This window comes from Trachemys scripta, chromosome 8 (assembly GCF_013100865.1).
Source record: "Trachemys scripta elegans isolate TJP31775 chromosome 8, CAS_Tse_1.0, whole genome shotgun sequence".
Classification (NCBI taxonomy): domain Eukaryota; kingdom Metazoa; phylum Chordata; order Testudines; family Emydidae; genus Trachemys; species Trachemys scripta.
In genome coordinates, this window is record NC_048305.1 from 92300998 (window position 1) to 92323588 (window position 22591).

Consider the following 22591-nt stretch of genomic DNA (forward strand, 5'->3'; position numbering starts at 1 on the left):
GAAAAAACTGTTACCTACCTCGTCACTGTTGTTCTTTGAGATGTGTTGCTCATGTCCATTCCAAATTTCACCCGCCTCCCCTCTGTTGGAGTATTCTGCCAAGCAGGAACTGAGAAGGCGGTGGGTCAGCAGGGATCTATATATACCACCATGAAGGCTCCAGGGGTCTTCACAGCCAACCCAACAGGTATCGCTAGGGGAAAAACCTTCCGATCATCATGCATGTGGCGTGCGCACACACACCTAGTGGAATGGACATGAGCAATACATTTCGAAGAACAACTGTTACAAGACGTAGGTAACCATTTTTTATTAGGCTTTTATATGCATTGTGTTTGAGTGGTGGAAACTAATCAGCAATGTGTGAGCAAGAGAAGATCCAAAATGTAGCCTTGCCTTTCCTTTAGGTGTGAATTTACGCCTACACTGAAAAGTACAGTATTAACTTAGGTAAACCGGGAGTTAATGTGAGCTGCATCCTTCAGGAAGTGATGTGTGCTCACTGAACTCATGTGATTAAGCAATGCCCTTTAAACTTCTCCTCCTATTAAGCTAGGGTGACCAGACAGCAAATGTGAAAAATCGGGATGGGGGTGGGGGGTAATAGGAGCCTATATAAGAAAAATCGAGACTGTCCCTATAAAAATCAGGACATCTGGTCACCCTATATTAAGCTTACTAAAGTAGAAGTCTATCAGTCACCTCCCCCTTGCCTGCGACAGGCATGTTCTGAAGACTTAAGGTAGAGCATGCATACTATAGTATATCAATTACATGGCTTTTCTTTTGCCTAACTTAAAAACACAGTTATGGATCAACTACTAAAAGCAGTGAACTATCCAGGCAGTAAGGTACTATGCAGAGTAACAACAGCAGGATCTTACCTTAAGTGATTTCTTCTAACACCTATTCAAAAAAATCTTTGCCTTTGAATTTGCAGGCAAACACCCTAGTCCTAACTGGGACAAATTATTTTCCTTTTGCCTAAGGTTTATTGGTAAACTCCTTTGACTATTGACAGTTTAACATATGAATTACTGTAGGCCTTAAAACTTATTGAAGAGATGGATCAGAAATGCTGTTCACATAAGGGTTTAAATTTTGTCCAGTGTCATTATCTTGTTACTGTAAAAGCCAGAACTAAGCAATTTTAGTTCACATTTATTCCTCGAAGAAAGATCAAAGAAGCAGGATGTGTTTATGCCCTACTATCCCCCACTGATTGAAGAGAGAGTAATGCCGGAGCAATAGACGCTCACACATAATCTGATCTATTCATCTCAGACAAAATAAAAACGTAAAATGATAGGCATTAATTTCATACATCTGTGTACACACACACACTCACGATCAAGCCAATGCTTTAGTTTTCCCATGTTTCAATGAGCTCTCAGTACAAATTAGCCTATTAAGGTAATAAGATCACATCTGAATTCTTAATCCACCCAAACAGATATGCAAAGGGCTTTTAAAGTACAAAATATTTTATTACACCGCAGACAGATGAGCAATTTGACTTGCTTTCTTTCTCCCACAAATACATCTGATATACCTACAATATCACACATATTTACACTTTGTCCACTTAACACCTATGCAAAACAGATGCAGGTTAGCTCATTCAAATCTGTATGAACAGGAATCAGTTAATACTTGCAATATAAAGAATCTTAGTATGCATCACATCCACTATTAAGTTAAAGTTTAAGATGCTGTACCACTCCTTCCAGTACATTAAATGAGTTAACAAGACCCCGTTTGTTTTTGTACTTTGAACACCACAGCAAAGATATTTGCGGGGGAAGAAGAAGGTCATCACTAAGCTATAGCCGTACTTTATGTGCCCTATACTGATGCCCCAAAGACTAGATATGAAATATTGCTTCCAGTGTTACAAAAATACACAACCTCTGATGAGTTTTACTAGTTAATATAAATTTACTCCAAAATATGAATACAAATAACTTTATTTTTTTTTAAAAAGCTAATAATACGCAAGTCAGGTGTAACAGAACTAGTTATTTAAAAGCCACTACTGTATTTTTGGACATCTTTTAAAAATCTATACAAATTTGTATTCCTAGGTGACATCACTAGTCTGCAGTACAGAAGTTCTAGTAGGAGTTTAAGTTCTATGACATGGTTTGTTAATTCAAATTGTGCTGTTTACACAGAATTGTAAGATCTATAATAATCTCATCCAGTAGCTTCAAAAGACAAACAGCTGTTACATCAAGGTAATCTTGATGCAAAAAGCATATCTATCAACAGGTGTATGCAAATCTGCAATATTTACAAAATACGGTATCACTCTACAATTTTCTTATAAAACAAAAGATAAGGAGTTGATGTAGATGACGATGTAGGGGAGAGAGAATTCAGAAAGTCCTTTTCCTCTGTAACCTTCACTTCAGAATCATCAAAAAGCAACCACTTTCCCTCATATTCCTTCAAGCTTTGTAACACATACAAAGCTTTGTTTTCTAGTCCACTGAAAGCTATACCATTTTGATCACCATTTTCAGTACTTTTATTAAACTCCAAGATCCCATTAGTACTGGTAGACTCAAAATTTTTATTTTCAGTTAGTGTATTAACAACCTTTTCAGGGTTAGTTGCTTTGTTGTTGTACAAGTCACAGTCAGACTTACTTTTTTGTCCTCCGAGAAGTCCAACAGCTTCCATATTCTTTTTGCTCAAAGTTTTACTTGACTGTGCATTTCCATTGACTCTAAAAGAGACTTCACCATCATCATAATCTTCAGCAACAGCTCTTGCTTCCTCCTCATTCAGTGGTTCTGGCTTAATCACTTCATACATCTGGTCAGTGATGAAATTGCCCTTGTCTAATTCTAGACTATTAAGATCTGTAATTTTGACAGAAGCCGTGTAGTGTCCACTGCTAATTGTAATGCCACTGTGCATTACTACTGCAAATAATCCATAGGTATCATTAGTAGACTTTGTGCTCCATTCTTCTAGTGACAGTTTAAGAGGTGTCAATAAGGGAGTATTTATCTTTGACAGTCCACCATAACAATCAAACCTTTGAAAGAAAAATGGTAAAGTTAGATTATTGGATCATTTCACATTTTTCTTTGTGACCTACAAATGATGGTTTAAAAAAAAAAAGTTTCTAGCCTTTTTCTGCTACTCCAATGTATAGACACTTAAAAAGCTTGGACTTAAACAACAAAAAACTTTTCTGCTTGTTTTATAAATAATAGGAATGTCAATTCTGGTCTTCCCCAGTATCACTAGAAAAATTATTGGGGGACTCAAAGGATGTGTATTAACACACAACTTAACTGGAGGGGTGAAACTGAATCTTTAACAAAGATTTCCTTTCTCCAAAACATTACTCAATTATTGGCACTAACTAGATGTTAACCAAAAATCCAAAATTTTAAACAGTGATTAAAAATCCCTTCTCTCAATTGCTCAGCTTTCACTCTTCTTGTCCTATTTTTTTCTTCCAGTCAGATTAGAAAGGAGCTGACTTTCTCATGTATAAACCAGTCAGGCTCACAATGGGTGTGACCTGAGACAGTGTTTTGGCTCACTGTCTTGAGTGAGCCAAAGTGTTTTGGCTCACTGTCTTTGGCAGTTCTTGTTTGTTTTGCAGGTGTCTTTTGTTCCTCCAAGCCTAGTGATTTAGATATAGTACTGCTATTCCAAGTTAAAATGCTGAAACCAAAAAGTGGAACCTTAGAATAAACTTTCCAAACCGTTTCAGCTGCATTCCTGACTCCAGTATTAAGTTTGATCTCTCTGTTCTTATTCCTTGCACTTTGGCTGATGATACCTTTGCAGAAAGCATTCAAGATGGTTCAAAGGGAAAATGGGGAGACTAGATTCAGTTCAAAATAGCATCACAGGCCTGGATGGAAGTGTGAATATTTTTGAGTGAGGATCTGAAGATCACCAGGACAGAAGAAAAAATGATAGGACATTTGGAAAACAGCTGTGTAACCTGGAAATTATTAAAGAAATCCTCAAGGAAGACAAAGTGTTGTTTAAGCTTATAAACGAACTGAGGGTCCCTGGGACAGGAGCCCCCTATAGTTTTATTTTTGAATTGCTTACAGAAGGATCAGAAATGTATGGGCTTTTCCATCTGACTCAGAATATTAATTAAAACAAAACAAAAATGCCTAAAATTAGTTTGCATATCAAGGAATATGTACAAGAATGCAAGGTAAACATTTTATAACTCGAATGGTCTACTGAAGAGGAGGCAATAAAGAAGACGAATGAGGTACCTTCATTAGAATTCTGCTCTAATTCTATCAATTAGTTATTTTGTGATCGGATTTTCATTTCTACAGCACTCATGGGCACTTGGGAGAAATTCATTATTTAGGAGCTTAGAAGATTACCAGACAAAATATTGTAACATAACCCTTTGAAAATGTGGTTATTTTACAAACAGACATTTATATTGGCTATAAATATATGTACATAAAGTTGCTATCAGTAACTGTTTACAGTGTATCCTAGCACCATTCATTTGTCAAGTCATGTTTTGTGCTACTCCTAGCACCTTCCACCTGGATTCCCCAAGCACTTTATAAATATTAATTAAGTTTCAAAATATATCTTGAATGAAAGTATTATCCCCATTTTATAGATAGGGACTAAAGCCCTGAGAAATTAAGTGACTTGCTCAAGGTCACACAGGAAGCTTCTAACAGATTTTGGACCTCTAAAACATCCTAAATCAGTAAGTGAAGTTGTAACTTTGGGTAATTTAATTTAATATCTTGAATTCTGATTCTGTGCAGTATTAAGTAGCAGGAAGATGGAACATGGTCTGGGACTGAAGTAAAGTGGTGGAATATTGAGTCAATAAGCACAGTGTGTCCATTTACTGCTTCCTGAGGAAATGATGCAGGTGGCAGGAAAGTAATCACTTGTAATTTATAATACTGGGAAGGCTGGAAAGCCAGATCAAATCTGCATATGTTGTTTCAACATATGAAAAACTGTAAGTGAGCTCAAATAGTAATGTTAGATCATTAATTTCTAATGTATTGGTTGGATGATGATTACAACAAATAACCTTCTTAATACATTTTACAATATAATGAAAATGTATTCAGATGTGGCCTTCTGTCACTTTATGGGTATTTCTCTACAGAGATCTGAATAGTGCTATTGTGACTTGCTCATGTGCTTTTCCAACTTGCTCCTAAAACAATTGTATTAAGTATGTTGCTGTAGCCAAATTCTCAGATGTGTACTGCTATTGTACTATTCATATTCATTTCTATTTGCTAGAATATTTTTGTTCACATTCATAAATTTGGAAGAAAAAGTAGATACTGAAATTAGGCACGGTAACCTTTTCAGCAAAATAAAGATTTACATAGTATAGGAGCATATTGCCAATGCTCAACTACAGGCACTGACGTAAATGGCACTTATAGTAACTAAATTAATGTAGTGGAGTGTTTTTAAAGTCAAAGGCATAGTCAAATTACTATGGTCTAAATTTGGTATACTTTAAAAATGTGTTGTGAACGTGGGAGGCTAATCTCCAGTATTTTCTTTCTAAAATATCCTCCACTCAGTGACAAAATCTCTACCATCTACAGTTGCCAAATCCAGTTTTATGCTCTGTAGCTCCTTTAACTAACTAGTTATCCTGAAATAGTTAATCTATCCCCATCGTTGATATTAACACATTTTTCTTTTAAAAAAAAATATTTTTTTTAATCTTAATTTCAAGCTCCATTAGGAATATAAGAAAACAAAAATGTTGGCATGAGATGTTGAATATTTTCCCCAGCTTTCACAAGGCTATTACAAAACATGATAAAAATCTAACACTGAGAAAATTCTTTAGTGCCTTACTAAAATAGGAAGAGCCTGTGCTAAACAGCTAATAAACTACTTGTATTCCTCTGTTTTCACAAGTGATGTTTCAAAGTTAAATTCAGTTTACAAACAAGTTTTGTAATTTAAACATTTGCATCTGTTTTGGCAAGGTTTCTCTTCCAGCAGCACTGTTTCTTAATATAGTTTATCTGCAATACTCACTCTAAGCCATTAGCCGCAAAGCACTTCAAGTGAACTGTTATAACTTCAGGCATTTTATCAAATAAAAGACTGCGTTCTGCTTCTGTGTAATGACGACAGTTTTCACAGAAGTATTTATCCTCTCCCACAATCCTCTCTACTGATGCAAACTGTGAAATTGCCCATTTTAGGGTCTTCATTTCTGTTTTTGGCTCTGGAGAAACTACAAAAGAGAATTATTACATTTACAGATACACAGTTGTATACATTTCCAGTATATACCACAAGAATTTTAAAACAGAGCTATAAAAGTTAAGACACTTGCAAGAACTAGTATTAAAGTTAAGAATATTAAAAATGCACCAAATAGACCCTAAACCAAGATAAGTAAATTATCTCTGATCATTGAATCTCAGGAAGTGCAAAAATGAGAGATACCAGCCAGGATGTAGATTAACTCAGATTGAAAAACAGTTGGTATGCTGCTTTGTTTCAGATTTAAACAAAATCTTCAAAGGCTGAGATAAGACAAGTGCACAACTCACACAATTCCTAGGGAAGTCAGTGGATGTTCTTCTAAGAGCAGAAGTTGAATGTTACTTCATTTCACATTTTTCAAAGTAACATTCCTCTATTAACACCAAGGGCACATCTCCCTCCCTCCGATCCCAAAACTATAAATATATTAATCAGATATGCACATTGTGACCCTTTACTGTTACTTACTTTCAGAACTCTCTTCTGCTTTAGAAAGTTCATCTTCTTGTACGGGCACACTGATGTCTTGAAAGTCTTCTCTTCTTTCAGTAAAACATTCACACTCCAAACATCGTGTTCTCAATACCAACTGACCCTGGAACAGTTTCTCCACTAATTCAAAAACAGCTAACTCTGAACCTAGAAAAAGTTACATAATAGATTGTTTATATTAACAAAAAGTTGTTATTCACAGTAGTACATGAAGGACAGTTATTGGTACTATTCTTTCTGAACTGGCATTGTGCACAACAGACATGGTCTCAGTTTTAGATATTCAAATTCCTTAATTTGTATTATAATATTTAACATACCATAAAAACAAGCACATAATAAATTGGGTATTGAATAAAGCATATGAAAAAAAATCTTGATCTTGGAACACTCAAATTTTTCAAATTTTATTTTAAGATTAGATTCTAGATTTATCCTTTATTGAAAATGTCTCATCTTGGGTAATTTGTTTTGTATCATTAATGGATTATGTATATGTTGGTATTAACCTTAATGATAAATAATTCTCTTGTGAGGAACATAAACACTTGTGGACTTTTCAAAGTCCACAACCCACACTCTACATTATAAATTAGCAAGAGGTAATACGGGTATAAATTTGGCATTCTTCTAACCCTTTTACACTGCATTACTACAATGAGCCTTATTTTCTGCTCACACTCTAATTTCTAATTATTATTATATATCTTAGACATATCTGTATGTCAGGTATTTTATTTATATATCAGTACTTGGTCCTGCTAGTGAAGGCAGGGGGCTGGACTTGATGACTTTTCAAGGTCCCTTCCAGATATATATGTATATATCTCCTATATGATTACATTGGGTGTAGAAATTTTCCATTTAAGGAAAAATAGATTTCAAATCCTCACTATGGTATTTGAGCACTAACTTCCCAGGTGTATTTGTTTCTTGGTCCTACTGTGTTTACATTAAGCCCACACATTTTTTACTAACCTCCTTGTAGTGGTTTTTCAATTCCTTTTTCACCAGCACTTTCCACAAGGGATGCAGGTTCAAAATATTCTTTTATATTACCATTTTCACACTTTACAGATGCCTCTTCAATCTCACAGCCATCAGTTTCTTTCATCTGCTCTTTGGATCCCAAGTTGTTTGCTAGCTTTCCCACACTACAGAATTTAGACAGAATGCTGGGTTGTTTGCCTGAAGACTTAAACCAGTTTAATCTAAGTCGTGATTTCTTCTGTGTTGGCTTTGCAATCTCATTTTCAATAGAATACTTAGCAATGGCATCTGTATGATTTTCTAGTTTCTCCACTGTTGCTTTCCTCTTTGATCTGGTCTGTCTCTGATTTCCCTCTACTGCATTATGCTCCTTGGATACTTTAGATTTTTTCTTTGCATTCCCACTCTCAGTATCACTTTTCCTTTTCCCATTTTCTTTGGATAGTTTGTCTTCAGACTCCTCTGCAGTGTGACTGCTTGTTGCATAGTCATTTTCCTCACCAGGGCTGTTAATGCCATTGCTTTCAGTATTTTGATTAGACTTCTCCTCCAGATGAGCTGTAGGCTCTTCCATTGGAATATTTTTCAATTCTTCCTTCTTCAATATCTGACACGTTTCCTGGATGTTTCCTAGGATACACTGCAATACTTCCTGGGCATCATGTTGCAAATATCCTTCATACATAGGGTTAAGTTCTCTATAGAGAAAAAGGGAAGTGTTATATTGTTTTGAAATGATACATCTGGAGACTACCACATGTGATCAGTTATTGTGTTACAATGGAACTCCTATGTAGATTTTATATTTTTAATTTATGCCTGGCAGTGAGAGAGCCCACAGACTAGGGTGGAAACACAAGAAGAGTCAAAGAGGAAGGATTTGATCATTTCAGGAACTAACCCAAAATTGTGTAGCACTTCTGTGTTAATCACAAAAGGATGAAAATATTGGAACATAAGACTACATTTTACAATAGACATTAAGAAACTAATACTAAAGGATTGATACAGATGTATTACTTTGTAAAACACTTTCATGTTCTCAACTGAAAGATTATATATAAATACAGATACAACCTCACAATATCCATGTGCAATAAATGTTTCTGGATATTACACATGAGAAAGCTGAGGCCAAAGAAGTGAATTGACTTGACCAATATCATAATTTGGAGGCAGTCTGACATAGAACCCTTGTGTCCCCCCATCCTAACTCCTTGTGTCCCCTCTCTATTTGCTAGACACTACCTTTCTGTGATAGAACAATACCACAAGATCGATGTCCAGGTGTATTATCAATAAATACCACCAGTTTACCTCAATTATTTAATAATGCCCATCCCCATTAAGTGCTACAATTGACAAAAAGCAGAGCACAATTTTAAGAACGATTCTGCACTGGATTAAGAATAAAAAATTAGAGGTGCCACACTGCAGACTGTTTACTAAGTAGCTAACTATAATATGATTAAAGATTCAAAATTAGGGATGTTTGGGTAAAAAGTCCAGGCCTGAAGAGAAGGTCCATGTACCACAGGTAGCCATGGAAAGGAAGCTGGGGGCAAATGGCTATTTCACAGGCTGAATCCTGCAAGGTGCTGAGCACTCTAACTCTGATCCAGCAAAGCACTTAAGCACATACTTAAATTAAAGCATTTGTGTAGTCCTAGTGACATAAACGTATTTAAATGCTTTGCTGGATTTGGGCCAAAATACTCAGAACCTTACAGGATCAAGGCCTGTAATCTTAGCTCTAAACCTTGATACCACAAGAGAAAGCTGAAACAGTAGGTGCACAAATTTTATCTTGGGCCATCTTCCCACAGTAAAATTGACTGGTATTATATCAGTTTCACTATGTGGCTGCTAGAGAATTCTTCTGAGTAGCAGAACTGATGCAATCCCCTGCATGGAATGTGGGGGGGGGGGGGGAATTTCCTATGTTAGTGTATCAAATTTAAGAACATCAATCCCCAATGTTTTCTTAAGATTGTAATACACAAATTATAATCAGCTCAAATTTCAGTGAAAATTCTGACATTTCATTTAAGATTATTTATACCTAAGTGTGTTTAGTAGCCTTCTTGGCTGAGTAGCAAGTTCATCTGTATATTTTTCTGGATTTAATAGAAAGCTGGCCTGAAGCTGTTCCACTGAAAGAATCAAGGAATGCAAACTGCAGATTAGTTCATAACTTGCCAAAGGATCTTCTTTACAACTTCCCTGTAATCATAAAAGAAAAGACAATAGTTGCGCTTTTTCCTCTGAATACAACAGTTGAAGGTTTTTTCCCCTGCCTCCTTTATCCCTTTTCTGTCCGTCATTGCCAGCATTTCTATCAGTTAAGGGGATGGAAGCAGGTGCTTCTTGAAACATTAAATATATTGCTTTTTTGCCTGCAGGAAGCAATATATGAAAGACCAACAGATTCCACCGGATATTCTATCCCCAAAATAACTGTTGGGGCAGGAGTCAGCCTGGGGCCGCGCCACCGCTCCAGGGCGAGGGGGCGGCCCGGGACCCTACTGCCGCTCCAGGGGGGGTGGGGAGGGGGGGGCCCGGGGTCAATCCCTGCAGTTGCGGAAGTCACGGAATCTGTGACGTTCATGAAAGACTTGCAATCTTACTTATAAACCTTCCAGAAATAACTTTGAAGGGCAGTGTTATAAGTTGTAAATGGGTCAAAAATGATTCCACTATAATAAAGGTAAATTTTCTTCAACAGGAAGTTAAAAAAAGCTCTTTACTGTGTGCCCCTACATATTCCAAGATATGATTGTTTAATTTATTCTGCACTTACTTGCATAATTACAGCTAAAGAAAGATCAAATGAGATATATATAAAATTTACCTTGTCTGACTTTTGTTCTCCTTCATCCTTTAACATTTCTCTCTTCTTTGAAATAATGTTAAATAAGTGTTTCACTCCAGTTTTAAAGCCAGGGCAAAAATATAACACCTAGCAGCAGCAGTATAAAACAAGAAAAAAAAATTTAAAGTGAGCAAAAGTTGTACATGAAATTAAAGTTAAAACTGACATTAAAAGTCCATGCACATAGGCCAAGATCTGCTTCTGCATCTCCTAGGTTGTTGTACAGCACGCCAGGATGCAGAAACCTCGATGGCCCAGGCTGTGCAAATATAGGTAGAGTACAATTTAAAAACAATATTAATATAATATTCATGTTAAAAACTTAAGCACAAGAGTAAAGAAGTTCTACCTAGGTACTTATGTGGCTCTCATCACTGTGGCATTTGAGGAAATGGAGGTCATGAATACTGTAATACCTCAAACATTAGTGAATTTATCCTCTCAAAGTCCTTGTGAGATAATTCTTTCCTATCTCCACTTTACAGGTAAGGAACTGAGGAAGAAAGATTAGGTGCTCAATCCAACATCCATTGGAAGTCTGCTGCAGATCAGGGAACCTTGTCTACCAAATTTCAGTCCAATAAGTTAAGCTTCTCCCTGCCACTCAACACTCATTTTACAGTACGAGAGATATTCAGGAATGTAGAGCTGTAGTGGAAAGCTTACTTCTGAATCCCTGACTATTTATATAGTTATCTCCACTAACTAAAACTAAGGTGGAAATTTGAAAAATCTCACTCATAATACTTAAAACGCCAAAGGGAGTCAGATGTCCAACTTCCAGTGATTTTAAAAGCTGCAAAATTTAATAAGAATTGGGCAACTGATTCCCTTAGACACTTGAAAATTCCACCCATGTGATTAAAGGGATAGAAGATAAGTCAGTTAACATGAACGACTGAAAAGTAAACTAAACAGCTGTTTCATTTCCATCACTTACACTGTATTTTTTCACTTTACTACACTTTTTACACTTGTGTAGAGAAATGACTAGTCAGCAGTTTGTCTTTCTGGTTTCCTGCACTAGTACAAAGATATTGAGTTTCCAACATTGCCAGGGAATGCTTCAGTTTTAAAAGAGATTCAAATTAGTTATTTTTTTAATTTCATAAATTGGGAAACAAAAATAATAAAATCGTGAGTTTCAACTACTTGATAACATCCCTTGGAATATTCCAACTATTAGTGTTGGATGGAACTCTGCTTTATTAAATTAAAGGGCAATCTGCATCCCTCTGCAGAATACAAAGGGATTTACATCACCAAGTTCTGCCTCCACTCGTGCACCTAACTTGGCACAATGATGCAAAACGAGGAAAGTGATGTGGTCAGAGAACAAGGCCAACTCGTGCCAAATCCTGGGAGCAAACCTTTAGGGCAACGCAGTAATTTCTTTATAAAACAAGTATCAGAGGGGTAGCCGTGTTAGTCTGAATCTGTAAAAAGCAACAGAGGGTCCTGTGGCACCTTTGAGACTAACAGAAGTACTGGGAGCATAAGCTTTTGTGGGTAAGAACCTCACTTCTTCAGATGCAAGAGGAGTAGATATAGATATATGTGCACCATTGGCTGCCTTGAGTGTGCGGTATCTCCCTTCAATCCCATTTTTACCCAATATTTTGTCAAATTAGGAGTCTAAAGTGTTTGTATAAAATGTTTAACGACAACGCAAATATCTTTTCCAATCCCCAAAATTGAATTTACCTGAAGTATGCTGTTAAGGTAACAAGTATTGCCAAGATTGTTCAAGCCCACAAAAGGCAGCATGTTGTCTTTTTTCTCGCAACTAATGGGTGAAGGAGGCTGTGCTGCAGGAACAACCTGATCACTATTAAACAGAGAAGAGAGTATGTAATAGAAAGCAAGACTTTTTTTTTTTTACATCTTAGAACACATGCATATACATCTTGACCTTTTGAAGTGTTTATCCTTCACATCATTAATTTCTTACAAAACATCTTTTAACACTTGGGGCTGGATTTTTAAAAGGAGTTAGGTACCTAAATACCTTTAAAAATCTGGCCCTTATACTACTATATAAAATTAATCTTTTTATACTGTCAATAGATCATAGATGGTACCAAAACTATCAGTTTTTGACACTCATGCTATGCTGTATGCTCAAAGATGGAACCACTGAACAGAAACAGTATTTACTAGGAAATTTATGCAAAAAGGTTTGCAATAAGCACACAGATATTCCAGGAATAGTACAATACCCATGTGTAGGGCCCTACCAAATTCACAGCCATGAAAAACGCATCATGGACCGCAAAGTCTGGTCTCCCCCGTGAAAGCTGGTGTTTTGTGTACTTTTACCCTATACTATACAGATTTCACATGGGACACCAGTGTTTCTCAAATTGGAGATCCCGACCCAAAGGGCATGGTGGGGGTGGGGGCTTTGCAAGAATATTGTAGGGGGGTCATAGAATTGCCACCATTATTTCTGCGCTGCCTTCAGAGCTGAGTGGCCGGAGAGCGGTGGCTAGACACCCAGTTCTGAAGGCAGCACCCCACCAGCAGCAACACAGAAGTAAGGGTGGCAATACCATACCATGTCATTCTTACTTCCGCGCTGCTGTTGGCACACTGCCTTCAGAGCTGGGCTCCCAGCCAGCAGCTGCTGCTCAGAGCTGGGCAGGCGGAGAAGGCAGTGCCGCCAACAGCAGCAGTGCAGGAATAAGGGTGACAGTACTATGACCCCCCTACAATAACCTTGCAAACCCCCCCACCAGTCCCCTTTTGGGTCAGGACCCCTACAGTTACACCACCATGAAATTTCAGATTTAAATAACTGAGATCATGAAATTTATTATTTTTTAAATCCTGTAATAGTGAAATTGAATAAAATGGACCATGAATTTGGTAGGGCACCTATGTGCTACACCTAGTCATTTTTTTCTGAAGTCCTTCAAACCAATATGGAAAAAACTCTACAAGTTTTTCTATAACATTTGAGTTATTCATAGACTTAGTTACTGCAGCACTAAGCAAAAAATGCCACAGTGTTTACTTTCCATTCTAACCTTCCCCCTCCCATTGCCAAAAGATTATCATGGCAGAAATTCCTGCACACAAACCCAAGGGCAAGACTCAGTCCATTACGTAGAGAAGCAACCAAAAGCTAGTGTAGAAGCATTAGACTGTTAACACATTGTATTGGTGTAATAAAACAAAGGCTTAAATGGTCATCAGTGCATTTGTAATTTAATGTGCTTGTAATTCTCCTTTTCCCATCTAACCCTCTTCATTACCTGGTATGAAGTGAGCTGGAAGCCTCATTGAGGGACACTGGTGAAATGTAATGGAAGAAAGCTAGTACTGGAACTGCCGATGCTTGTACAAGTACTAGAAATGGAACTTTAAAATCCAGAACCTTGCCCAGGCATTAAGACTCACTTAAATCTCATTTTGAAAAAACAGGTTTGTGGTTTGCAAATTCTTTAAAGCCAGAATATTTTTTTTTAATAATTTGAGACATAAATCTGAATAAGTATCCTCTGTTAGCTTAGTGTATTGATCACATTCTCCACACGTTAGACATTCTACAAGGAAGGTTAACATCCGTAAGTGTAAACTCAGTCACCTCTCATTTTCTTAAATTTCAGAAAAACAGGTTTCAAGTAGCAAAATCAGTTCAGTTAGATGAAACTGACTCAAGCATTCCATTATAACATGCTTTGTGACATTTATTCTCTATTGGAGCAGTGCAGCAAGCAGAACAGTTTAGTTTTCAAGAGCCAGGTTGATAAGACATCCATTTATTAAGATGTTTTTACTCCCACTTGTCCATTATTAAACAAACTATTTCTCATATAAAATAAAAATACTTCTTAGAATGTTTAGCATTGACCAGGTTATAATCAGAAAATCTTAAACTCTTACATACATTTCTGAGCCTCTGTATTCTGAACTCTTTTGTTCATTTTCTTGTGACTCTGTAAAATCCAGTGCTCTTTTCGTTTCCTTTTTTTGGAAAAGCTTCAGGGAAAGTCTGTTTTTCTTTGACGGACTACCTCTCAAAAGCCCAGTAGCATCAGTCGGTAATACACCTGGCATTTTTTCCTCACTCACAAATAATGGGGACGGGGAATAAGATCACCCTAGACAGAAAGCTGCAAGCGGCAGTAACACCTGTCAAATACATGTTACGTTTACTTTTATGATGGGACGCGGCCATGCATGCAATAAAAGTTCATGACAGTACTTTCTAGTGGCCCGCGTGGCTCAGAGGACTGGGCAAGAGCCGCTTCACCTTCAGCACTCGGACTCTAGGCGGGGGTTGGGAATGACCCAAACCAGGTCGTCTCCCCTGGCTGTGTCCAGGGGCCTGCCTGAAAGGGGCTGCGCTGACGTTTCAGTCTAGTGTAGAAGATCGGGCCCACCTCACAGCAGACACGGTCTGCACCACCTGGTGCCCGTGTGGCGTTTCCAGCAGAGGGGCCAAGGTCTGAATGGGCTGGAGCCCGCCTGACCCGCGCTGGAGAGCGGGGCTGTTGGGGGCACCGTGGCGGGGAAGCCCGCCCAGCAATAGCACCGTCTGCGAGCACGAACAACCCGAGCCCGCCGCGGGGTTTGGCCCCGACGCGGGAAGGCGGCCGCCGCCCCGCGCCACTTGATACCCACAGGGCCCCTGGCGCCGCAGTTCGTGAGACTAAAGCAGACTAAGCCCTTTATTCCAGCCATTCCCGCCCCGCCCGGGGAGGGTGACCGCGACCGCGAGAGCTGCTGGAGCGTGTCCCCGGGAAGGAATCACAGGCTCCCCAGGCACTTGAGGCGGGAGGGGAAACCCCCAAACTCCACCGGCCCCAGAGTGAGTGGAGGCGCCCTCGCCCCCTCCCCCCGCTCCTGACCCGCAAGGGATGGGGTGAGTCCCCTGACTCTGGGGGGAGGGTCCCTGCCGGCCGGCGCCGCGTCTCCTCACCCGCTACATCTTCGCTTGGCCGCGGTGCCGCCGGGAGGGGGCACGCTCTCCTAGAATCACCCTCCCTGGTTGCTATGGAGACTACAGGGCGCCCCAGTCCCGCGCTCCCCACAACGGGAAAGTTGGCGGGTTTTCCCTTGCCCCAGGACCCGACACCTGCCCCCTCGCGCCAGGGCGTGTGCGGCCTTCCTGAGCAAACGCCAGCAGAGAAATCCCTCCAGGCCCTTCGGGACTGAAAGGGTAGCCGCGGCCAACAGAGCTTCGTCTCCTCACAAAAATCTTGTAGGCGCGCTAGGCCGCATTACGGGGCGCGCTAGGAACCCCAGCACAACTGTCTGTCTCCTAGACTCAGGCAATATATTGGCCAGCCCGCGGGGTCCTGGCGGGGCGCGCGCGTGCGGCGGTAGAGGCCTGGCCAGAGGGCTCGAGCCTAGGAAGGGGATGGGACGGGTTAAACCATCGCACATGGATGCCTACCCCCCCTCCCTTTCCAAGGAAAGTGAGTAGGTCCTGTCACACCGACTCAACCCCACCCACCCTTTGCCGCCTCCGCCAATAACAGCGCGAGGCGATCAACCAATCAGCGTCTCGCGCGAGCCGATTATTCCTATGATGCTGTTCAAATAGACCCGGGTAACTTAACGGCTCTCGGAGTGAGACCTTGGGGGTTGCGGCGAGGGAGGCATAGGGCGGAGCGGCGGTGGCGTATGGGGCGCAGGCCCAGTCGGCTGTCCCCGCGCCTTGCGGGCAGCAGTTCCCCCGCGGTCCCCATCGTCCAGGGCGAGCTTTGGAAAGAAGTGGCATGAACTGAGCAGTATCTCTGAGGGACTCTGGCCTGGGCGCCCCGGCCGATGCGGCTGAGTCCTGCCCCGGGCTCCGCCAGCACGAGGGGCTCGTTGGGGAGCCCACGGCGGGCTCGGCTCTGCGCTCAAGCTTTTCCCTGCAGCCAGCTGCGAGAAACGGCTTGAGCCTGGGCACCTGGAAGCGGGGAGTCCTACGTCACCGCTCGCCTGCCCGGGCTGGGCTTTCAAAAACCCATCCACGAGAGACTCCGGATTAAACTCCAACCGGGAATACGGGGGTTGCAAACAGGGATGTAAACGTTTAACCAAAGCAGGAGGTTTATCGGTTAACCGGCCCTTAACCATTGGCCAGGGGGTCCCGGCTGCGCCAGCCCAGCCGCAGCCACCTTGGTTAACAGTTAACCAATTAAACGATATCATTGTAATCATTTAACCGGTCAACGTTTGTAACGATATTTACATTCCTCGTTGCAGTGGGACTGAGAACCAGCGCAGGTGCATGCTCGCCCTCTCAGGTCAAGGTGACTGGTCTGGGAGGCGGAGCATTGCCTTTGGGCGGGAAGCCCCCTGCTGTAAGTAGTAGGGTAAAGATAATAAAGAATGCAAGATGAAGAATCCTCCCTGTCTCCACTAGGTGGTACCCACAATGTGTAGTTCAAATCAGCACAAGGAAAGTAGGCCAGAGCCCTCCTATCTTTTTTTTTTTCCCCCCCTCAAACATTTCACCCATACCCTTGCTTCTGCTTTACCTGACTTTTTTTTTTTTTTTAAACAAAAGTCAAATTTTAGTTGTTTCTTGTAGTTTTACTTTAAAGGTGATGTAACAAAGGAAAAATAGGTTTGTGCCCTTTTTTCTTCTTTCTGATTTCTAGAGCAGCAGGTCTGAAAGTTCGGTGGAGATTCTCTTTGAAAATATTTTCCTTCTTGTTTTTATTTAGAAATCTAGACTTTGTGACAGACTCCATGGACAGTGGAGGAACTAGTATGATTATGACAATGGTAGAAAAGGCTCATATATGTGGCGAGTTATTGCAGGGCAAGCCAAGGTAGGACTCTACAGCGCATCAGCTTGCAGCACAACAAAGTCCCACGTGGACACCCTTACAAACAGTGTAGCACGGAGAAAGTCCTGGAGTGTGGGTTAGCATACTACTGTTTGAAAGCATAGTTGCTAACCCACACTCCAGGACCTTCACTAAACTACAAGTGTCCACACGGGACATTACACATCAAGGTGATGCATTGTAGATTTGCTCTTTGGCTTACTGCATGCTAACTCACTGTGTAGACATGACCAAAGGAAATGAAATCTTATTAGTAGACAGGACATGGTTATCCAGACTGCTTAAAATTCTGGGTTTGGTTTTTTTATGTTTACACCTATTTCAAATACTTGGGAGACTTTTGGAAAGATTTAATACCCTACCCATTCAATTATTGTCTGAGGAAGTTTCCTATACAAATCTGAGTCATCCAAGAAGTCCACCACCAAAAAGGAAATAAGAATTGACATCCTTTTAAGGCTTAAAAAAAAAAAAAAAAAAAAACAAGCAGAAAAAAAATTCAAGCCTTTATCACAAAAAAGGGCACAACCCCATTTTTCCCTTTGCACGTGACCTTTACAGGAAAACTGAAACAAGTAAAATTGGACTTAAAAAAATCAAGAGTAGAGAATTAATGGTCTTGTAGTTAGAAATGTTTGCTTTCATTCAGTTTATATTATTGAAAAGAAGTTGCTAAATAGCCAGTTTTGAATGATCTTAATCCAGGCTCAATTTTTTTCCATGTTTTTTATTTTATGTATTTCTGGAGGTAACATCAAATTTAAAGTAGACAAAACAATAAAAAGAAAACTTACATCAAATATCAGGTCCAAATAATGTTTTGTGTCAAGGAACAATTCCCAAAAGTACTTTGAAATATACATTCTTCTTTGGACACTAAGTGCCAACATTTTAATTATATTTCATTTCTTTTACCTGAGTAGTTGAAATACACAAGTATTAGATCTAAAGGCTTTTTTCTTGATCTGAACAGGATGGATTATATTAGCAAGAAGAAAGAAAAAGTTTAAAGGGTTCACCTTTTGGGGATTTGTTCATAGTTCCTAGCACAGTGAGTCTCTGATCCATGAATGGTGTCCCAAGTGCTATTGCAATATAAATAGTTAATGATGATGATAATCTCATAAATTAATTAAACCTATGTTTGGTCAGTTCTTGAATGGGGAAATGTAGTGTTATTTACACTGGTTCTTGCTGCTGCACCAAACTTAAAAATAAGGCAAAACCTCTGTACATCCTATTGTACCCAAACCATTATATGGAGGCTACCTCTTATTAGAACAACTTTTTGGGTGTTCTTATACAAAGTTTAAAGTAACAACTGTATTGAGATGTATGGTCTGGGCACAGGATTGGAAGCCAAGAATTCCTGAGTTCTAGTTTTATGGTCTACAGATTCCCCCTCTTGTGTCTTGAGCAAGTCACACACTGCCAATTTCCTCACCTGTAAAATGGTGTGTAATACCTTCCTCACAAGGGTGTTGTGAGGAATTATTTGGTAAAGGTTTGCAAAGCACTTTGAAAGTGAAAAGTGCTGTATGTGTTCTAAGTATTGCAATTTTAATGAATATTTGCATCTGTTTTGTTATAAAAACATTTAATATTTTATCTGAAATATTGTTACATTAAAAATGTCTTTTACTGTTAAAGTAAGAAATGCCTTTTGGTCTAATTACAGTATACACCCACTCTGGGGTTTGTGACATATATTAAAGAGTTAACTTGTAAAATTAGTATTTCCAATAAGCAGCTAACACTGAGTTGTGCCTTCTGAGAATAAACATGAAATGAGCAGGTTCTGATTGTTGTAAACTTTGTAACAATAGCCTGATAAGGAGCTTTGGATGGAGTTTCTGTGCAACCAGATAGACTTAATTCCCCCCACTCCCCTATAGTTTGCTGCTTCAATTTAATTTAGGCTTGTTTGAATTAATAACTAAATTTAAGAGTATTATAATTCCTTTCTGGATTTTGATACTTTTTAAGCCAAGTATAAATAGTGCATTTACACTTTTCAGTGTAGGGGTACCTCCAGTTTAAAAGGTCAGTATCCCAGTTTAAGGGAATATAATTAATTTTAATTACAAAATTAAAGAAACAGTCTCCTGAAACTACAAAGTATGTACATCTTAAGGTTTTGCTATAACTCCAGGCACATTCCCTGCCACAGGCCACTTGTCATCCTGCTTGCATGGAAAAGTAGTATACAAGTAGAGTAATGGCTGCGTGGGATTTGCTCATCATCCTTTACTAACTCATGCATTGTCCCTGCCTGGTATGACTTGCACACAAGCACAGGTATATGTGTTGGGGATGAAATGTGTCAGGACTCAACCCAATTTACTAAACATATTAAAATAACAGCATTGCAGCCATTTTGCTTATCTGGAATCAGTGCAGTCACTACTGTCCTTACTGGGGGCTGGTCTACACTAGAAAGTTTTACTGGCATAGCTTTGTCAGTTAGGAGTGTGAGAGAAAAAAATCACACCCTAACCTACATAGCTGTGCTGACAAAAGCCCTACTGTAGACACAGTTATACAGGTAGAAAATCCTTTTGACAGTATAGTTTTTTTGTTTGGGGAACTGGTTCTGCCACTATGAGCTGTGTCTGCACTAGGAAGGTTTTGCTTGGTATAGCTCTACCAGTATACCTGTACCAGCAAACCTTTTTAAGTGTAGACAAAGCCTCATTTACTTTTGATGAGGGTTTGAAGCCAGTACATACAATGTACATTATAGCTGCAGACTCAGCAGGCTGTTTCAACCCGCCTTGTTTTAGTTTTATCTGGAGTTTTACAAAGAACCCTTTCTATGTACAGCAAAACTTTTCATCCCAGACTAATCATATCTTTCCATTGTTAAAGAAAAATCTTTGACTGAATATCAAACTAATAAGGACTTTTGGAATGTATTTTTTTACCCTCTGGGAACAAGGCAAAGCAGATTGCAGAAGGTCCCCTATGACTTCAGCAGGAGATGTTCTCTACTCACACAAACAGCTCTGCTCAACCTGAAACGATAGAATTCTGTCATATTTTAATACAAAAGAATGAAACATTATTTTAAATCTTTCAAATAGACATGACAAAGTGAACATCTGTGGAACATAGAATCATTCTATTTATGATGAAAGGCCTCCATATTTCACTTGTGGCTTCACTTGATATGAATTATGAGGATTTTTTTTTTTTTTTACTCTTAGGATGTCTTCCATATCTCTCAGATTCATCATTTGTCTGTAAAGTGCTCTTTATTTACTCCATATAAGGTCTTCTATTTTTCACAGCTCCTTTTCATAGACAGGATTTATACGGAGAGAGATGGGATACACCATATGAAGGAGATATTGCTATAGTAAATATTTCATACTAAATATGAAACAGATACATTAAATCTATATACCATGATGGTGCATAATTTAATATTGTCCCAAATGTCAACATTTTTCTCAAGATTTATTTTTTTATCCAATGGAAGCTAAGAAACCTCCTTTGATGCTCACAATTTTTTGGGGTTGGTGCAACAGCTATGCACATCAAGTTAAAAGCCTATTGAACACAGATGCAGATGTCTGTTGCTACTACATGTGTGGCTTAGTTGGAAAATTCCTTTAGAAAGAACATTCTAACAATATTCAATAAAGTATAATCAAGTGACATTGGTTTCATAACAGGTTTAAGCAGTGCACAATTGTAAGCCTTGTGATCTCATCAGAATTTATCTTTGGGCCTACTTAGTATTTAAATGGAAAGGTTGAAAGAAAAACTCAAATGGTGATTCAGTAGGTGGCCTTCCTCCCTTTGTCATTTATGAAACAATGCTCCAGTATCGTACAGGGGCTACTATGCTGTCTTTTGGATAAGGCAACCTAAAGCCCAACTATCCATGCTTATTAAAGATCCACAGCATTTTCCAAAAGAGTTGCTGCATTAGTGACAGTATCTTGGCCAAATTCCAATTTAAATAATTACATTTTACCTCCCTGATGTTCCCCTTGTAATGTCATTTCCATATATTATTTTTCACTTCCTGGATCAGTCTGTTTAATGTTGCTCTTCGCTGTTAAAGAGCTACCATGTTTCACCTAAGAGGGGACAGTATTTTAGGGATAGTACTTGTCTCAGTTCAGGGCAACTGTACCTGTACTCCCCCAGTACAGCAAGGGCACCCAGTCTCAGGCTTCAAGCTCCCCAGGCCCTCACCTCTTGTGCATGGAGACATGCATGTCTTTTCCTTCTGACCAGTGTCTCTCCAGGCTGAACAGTTCCTAACTTCACTGTGTTATTCCCTGCAGGGACAATGTGCCTAACCAGGCCTACTTGCTGTCTCTTCAGAGCCTAATAAACAGAGTAATTGCCAATAGTTTTACGTAAGGCTAAGATTTTGTCATGGATATTTTTAGTAAAAGTCAGGGACAGGTCACAAGCAATAATGAAAAATTCATGGAAGCCCATAACCTGTCCCTGACTTTTACTAAAAATATCTGTGACAAAATGGGGAGCCTGGGCAGCTGTGCATGGGCTGGGAGCTCCAGGGATCCCCTTCCAGCTGTGGGGGCTGTGGGGTTCCCCCGCCTCCTGCGCCGCCAGAAGCTCAGGGGGTGAGCAGCAGGGGTACCCAGCCGATCCCGGCCTCTGCAGGCGGCAGGGGACCCTGCAGCTCCCAGCTGGCACTGGCTGAAGTCATGGAGGTCTTCGGAAGTCATGGAATCCATGACTAAATCGCAGCCTTAGTTATACTTTGCCATACAGCACTTTCTTTGCAAGCCTATTTTATTCTTAAGTTAAAAGCACTACAGAGAAGCCATATTAAAAACAATAAAAGAACCTATTCACATGCTAATAAGCTTACCCAAGATCAACCCAACCCTAAAAAACAGTTACTCACCTTCTCGTAACTGTTGTCCTTCGAGATGTGTTGTTCATGTCCCTTCCAGTCAGGTGTGTGCACGCGCAAAGCAGCCGAAAGATTTTTCCCATAGCATCCGTCATGTCAACCTGGGCGCCCCCTGGAGTTACGCCTTCATGGCGCTCAATATAGAGCCATGCCGACACGCCACCACCTCAGTTCCTTCTTGCCGGCTACTCCGACAGAGGGAGAGGAGGGTGGGTATTGGAATGGACATGAACAACACATCTTGAAGAACAACAGTTACTAGAA

At 39.7% G+C, this 22591-nt stretch overlaps 1 protein-coding gene across 2 annotated transcripts; it reads right to left on the reverse strand.

Annotated features, from left to right (window-relative positions):
• Positions 1-1466: 1466 nt before the first annotated feature.
• On the reverse strand, positions 1467-15861 carry USP1 (ubiquitin specific peptidase 1). 2 transcript variants are annotated; one of them, XM_034778981.1, is made up of 9 exons: positions 15561-15861; positions 14526-14770; positions 12338-12461; positions 10613-10720; positions 9824-9984; positions 7750-8459; positions 6748-6918; positions 6043-6244; positions 1467-3046 (listed from the first exon to the last, which is right to left on the reverse strand). In XM_034778981.1, exons 2-9 carry the CDS (start codon positions 14693-14695, stop codon positions 2308-2310), a joined length of 2385 nt encoding a protein of 794 aa, XP_034634872.1. In that variant the 5' UTR covers positions 14696-14770; positions 15561-15861; the 3' UTR covers positions 1467-2307. The 2 variants fall into 2 exon arrangements, with proteins under 2 accessions (XP_034634872.1, XP_034634873.1); XM_034778982.1 differs by lacking the exon at positions 15561-15861 and adding an exon at positions 15490-15508.
• Positions 15862-22591: the final 6730 nt, after the last annotated feature.

Coding starts and splice junctions, on each gene's coding strand:
- USP1 (XM_034778981.1), bottom strand. CDS start 14,695: ATGCCAGGTGTATTACCGACTGATGCTACTGGGCTTTTGAGAGGTAGT. Junction 8,460..9,823: donor AGGCTACTAAACACACTTAG/GTATAAATAATC, acceptor TTTTCTCTATAG/AGAACTTAACCCTATGTATG. Junction 3,047..6,042: donor TTTGCGGCTAATGGCTTAGA/GTGAGTATTGCA, acceptor TTTCTTTCAAAG/GTTTGATTGTTATGGTGGAC.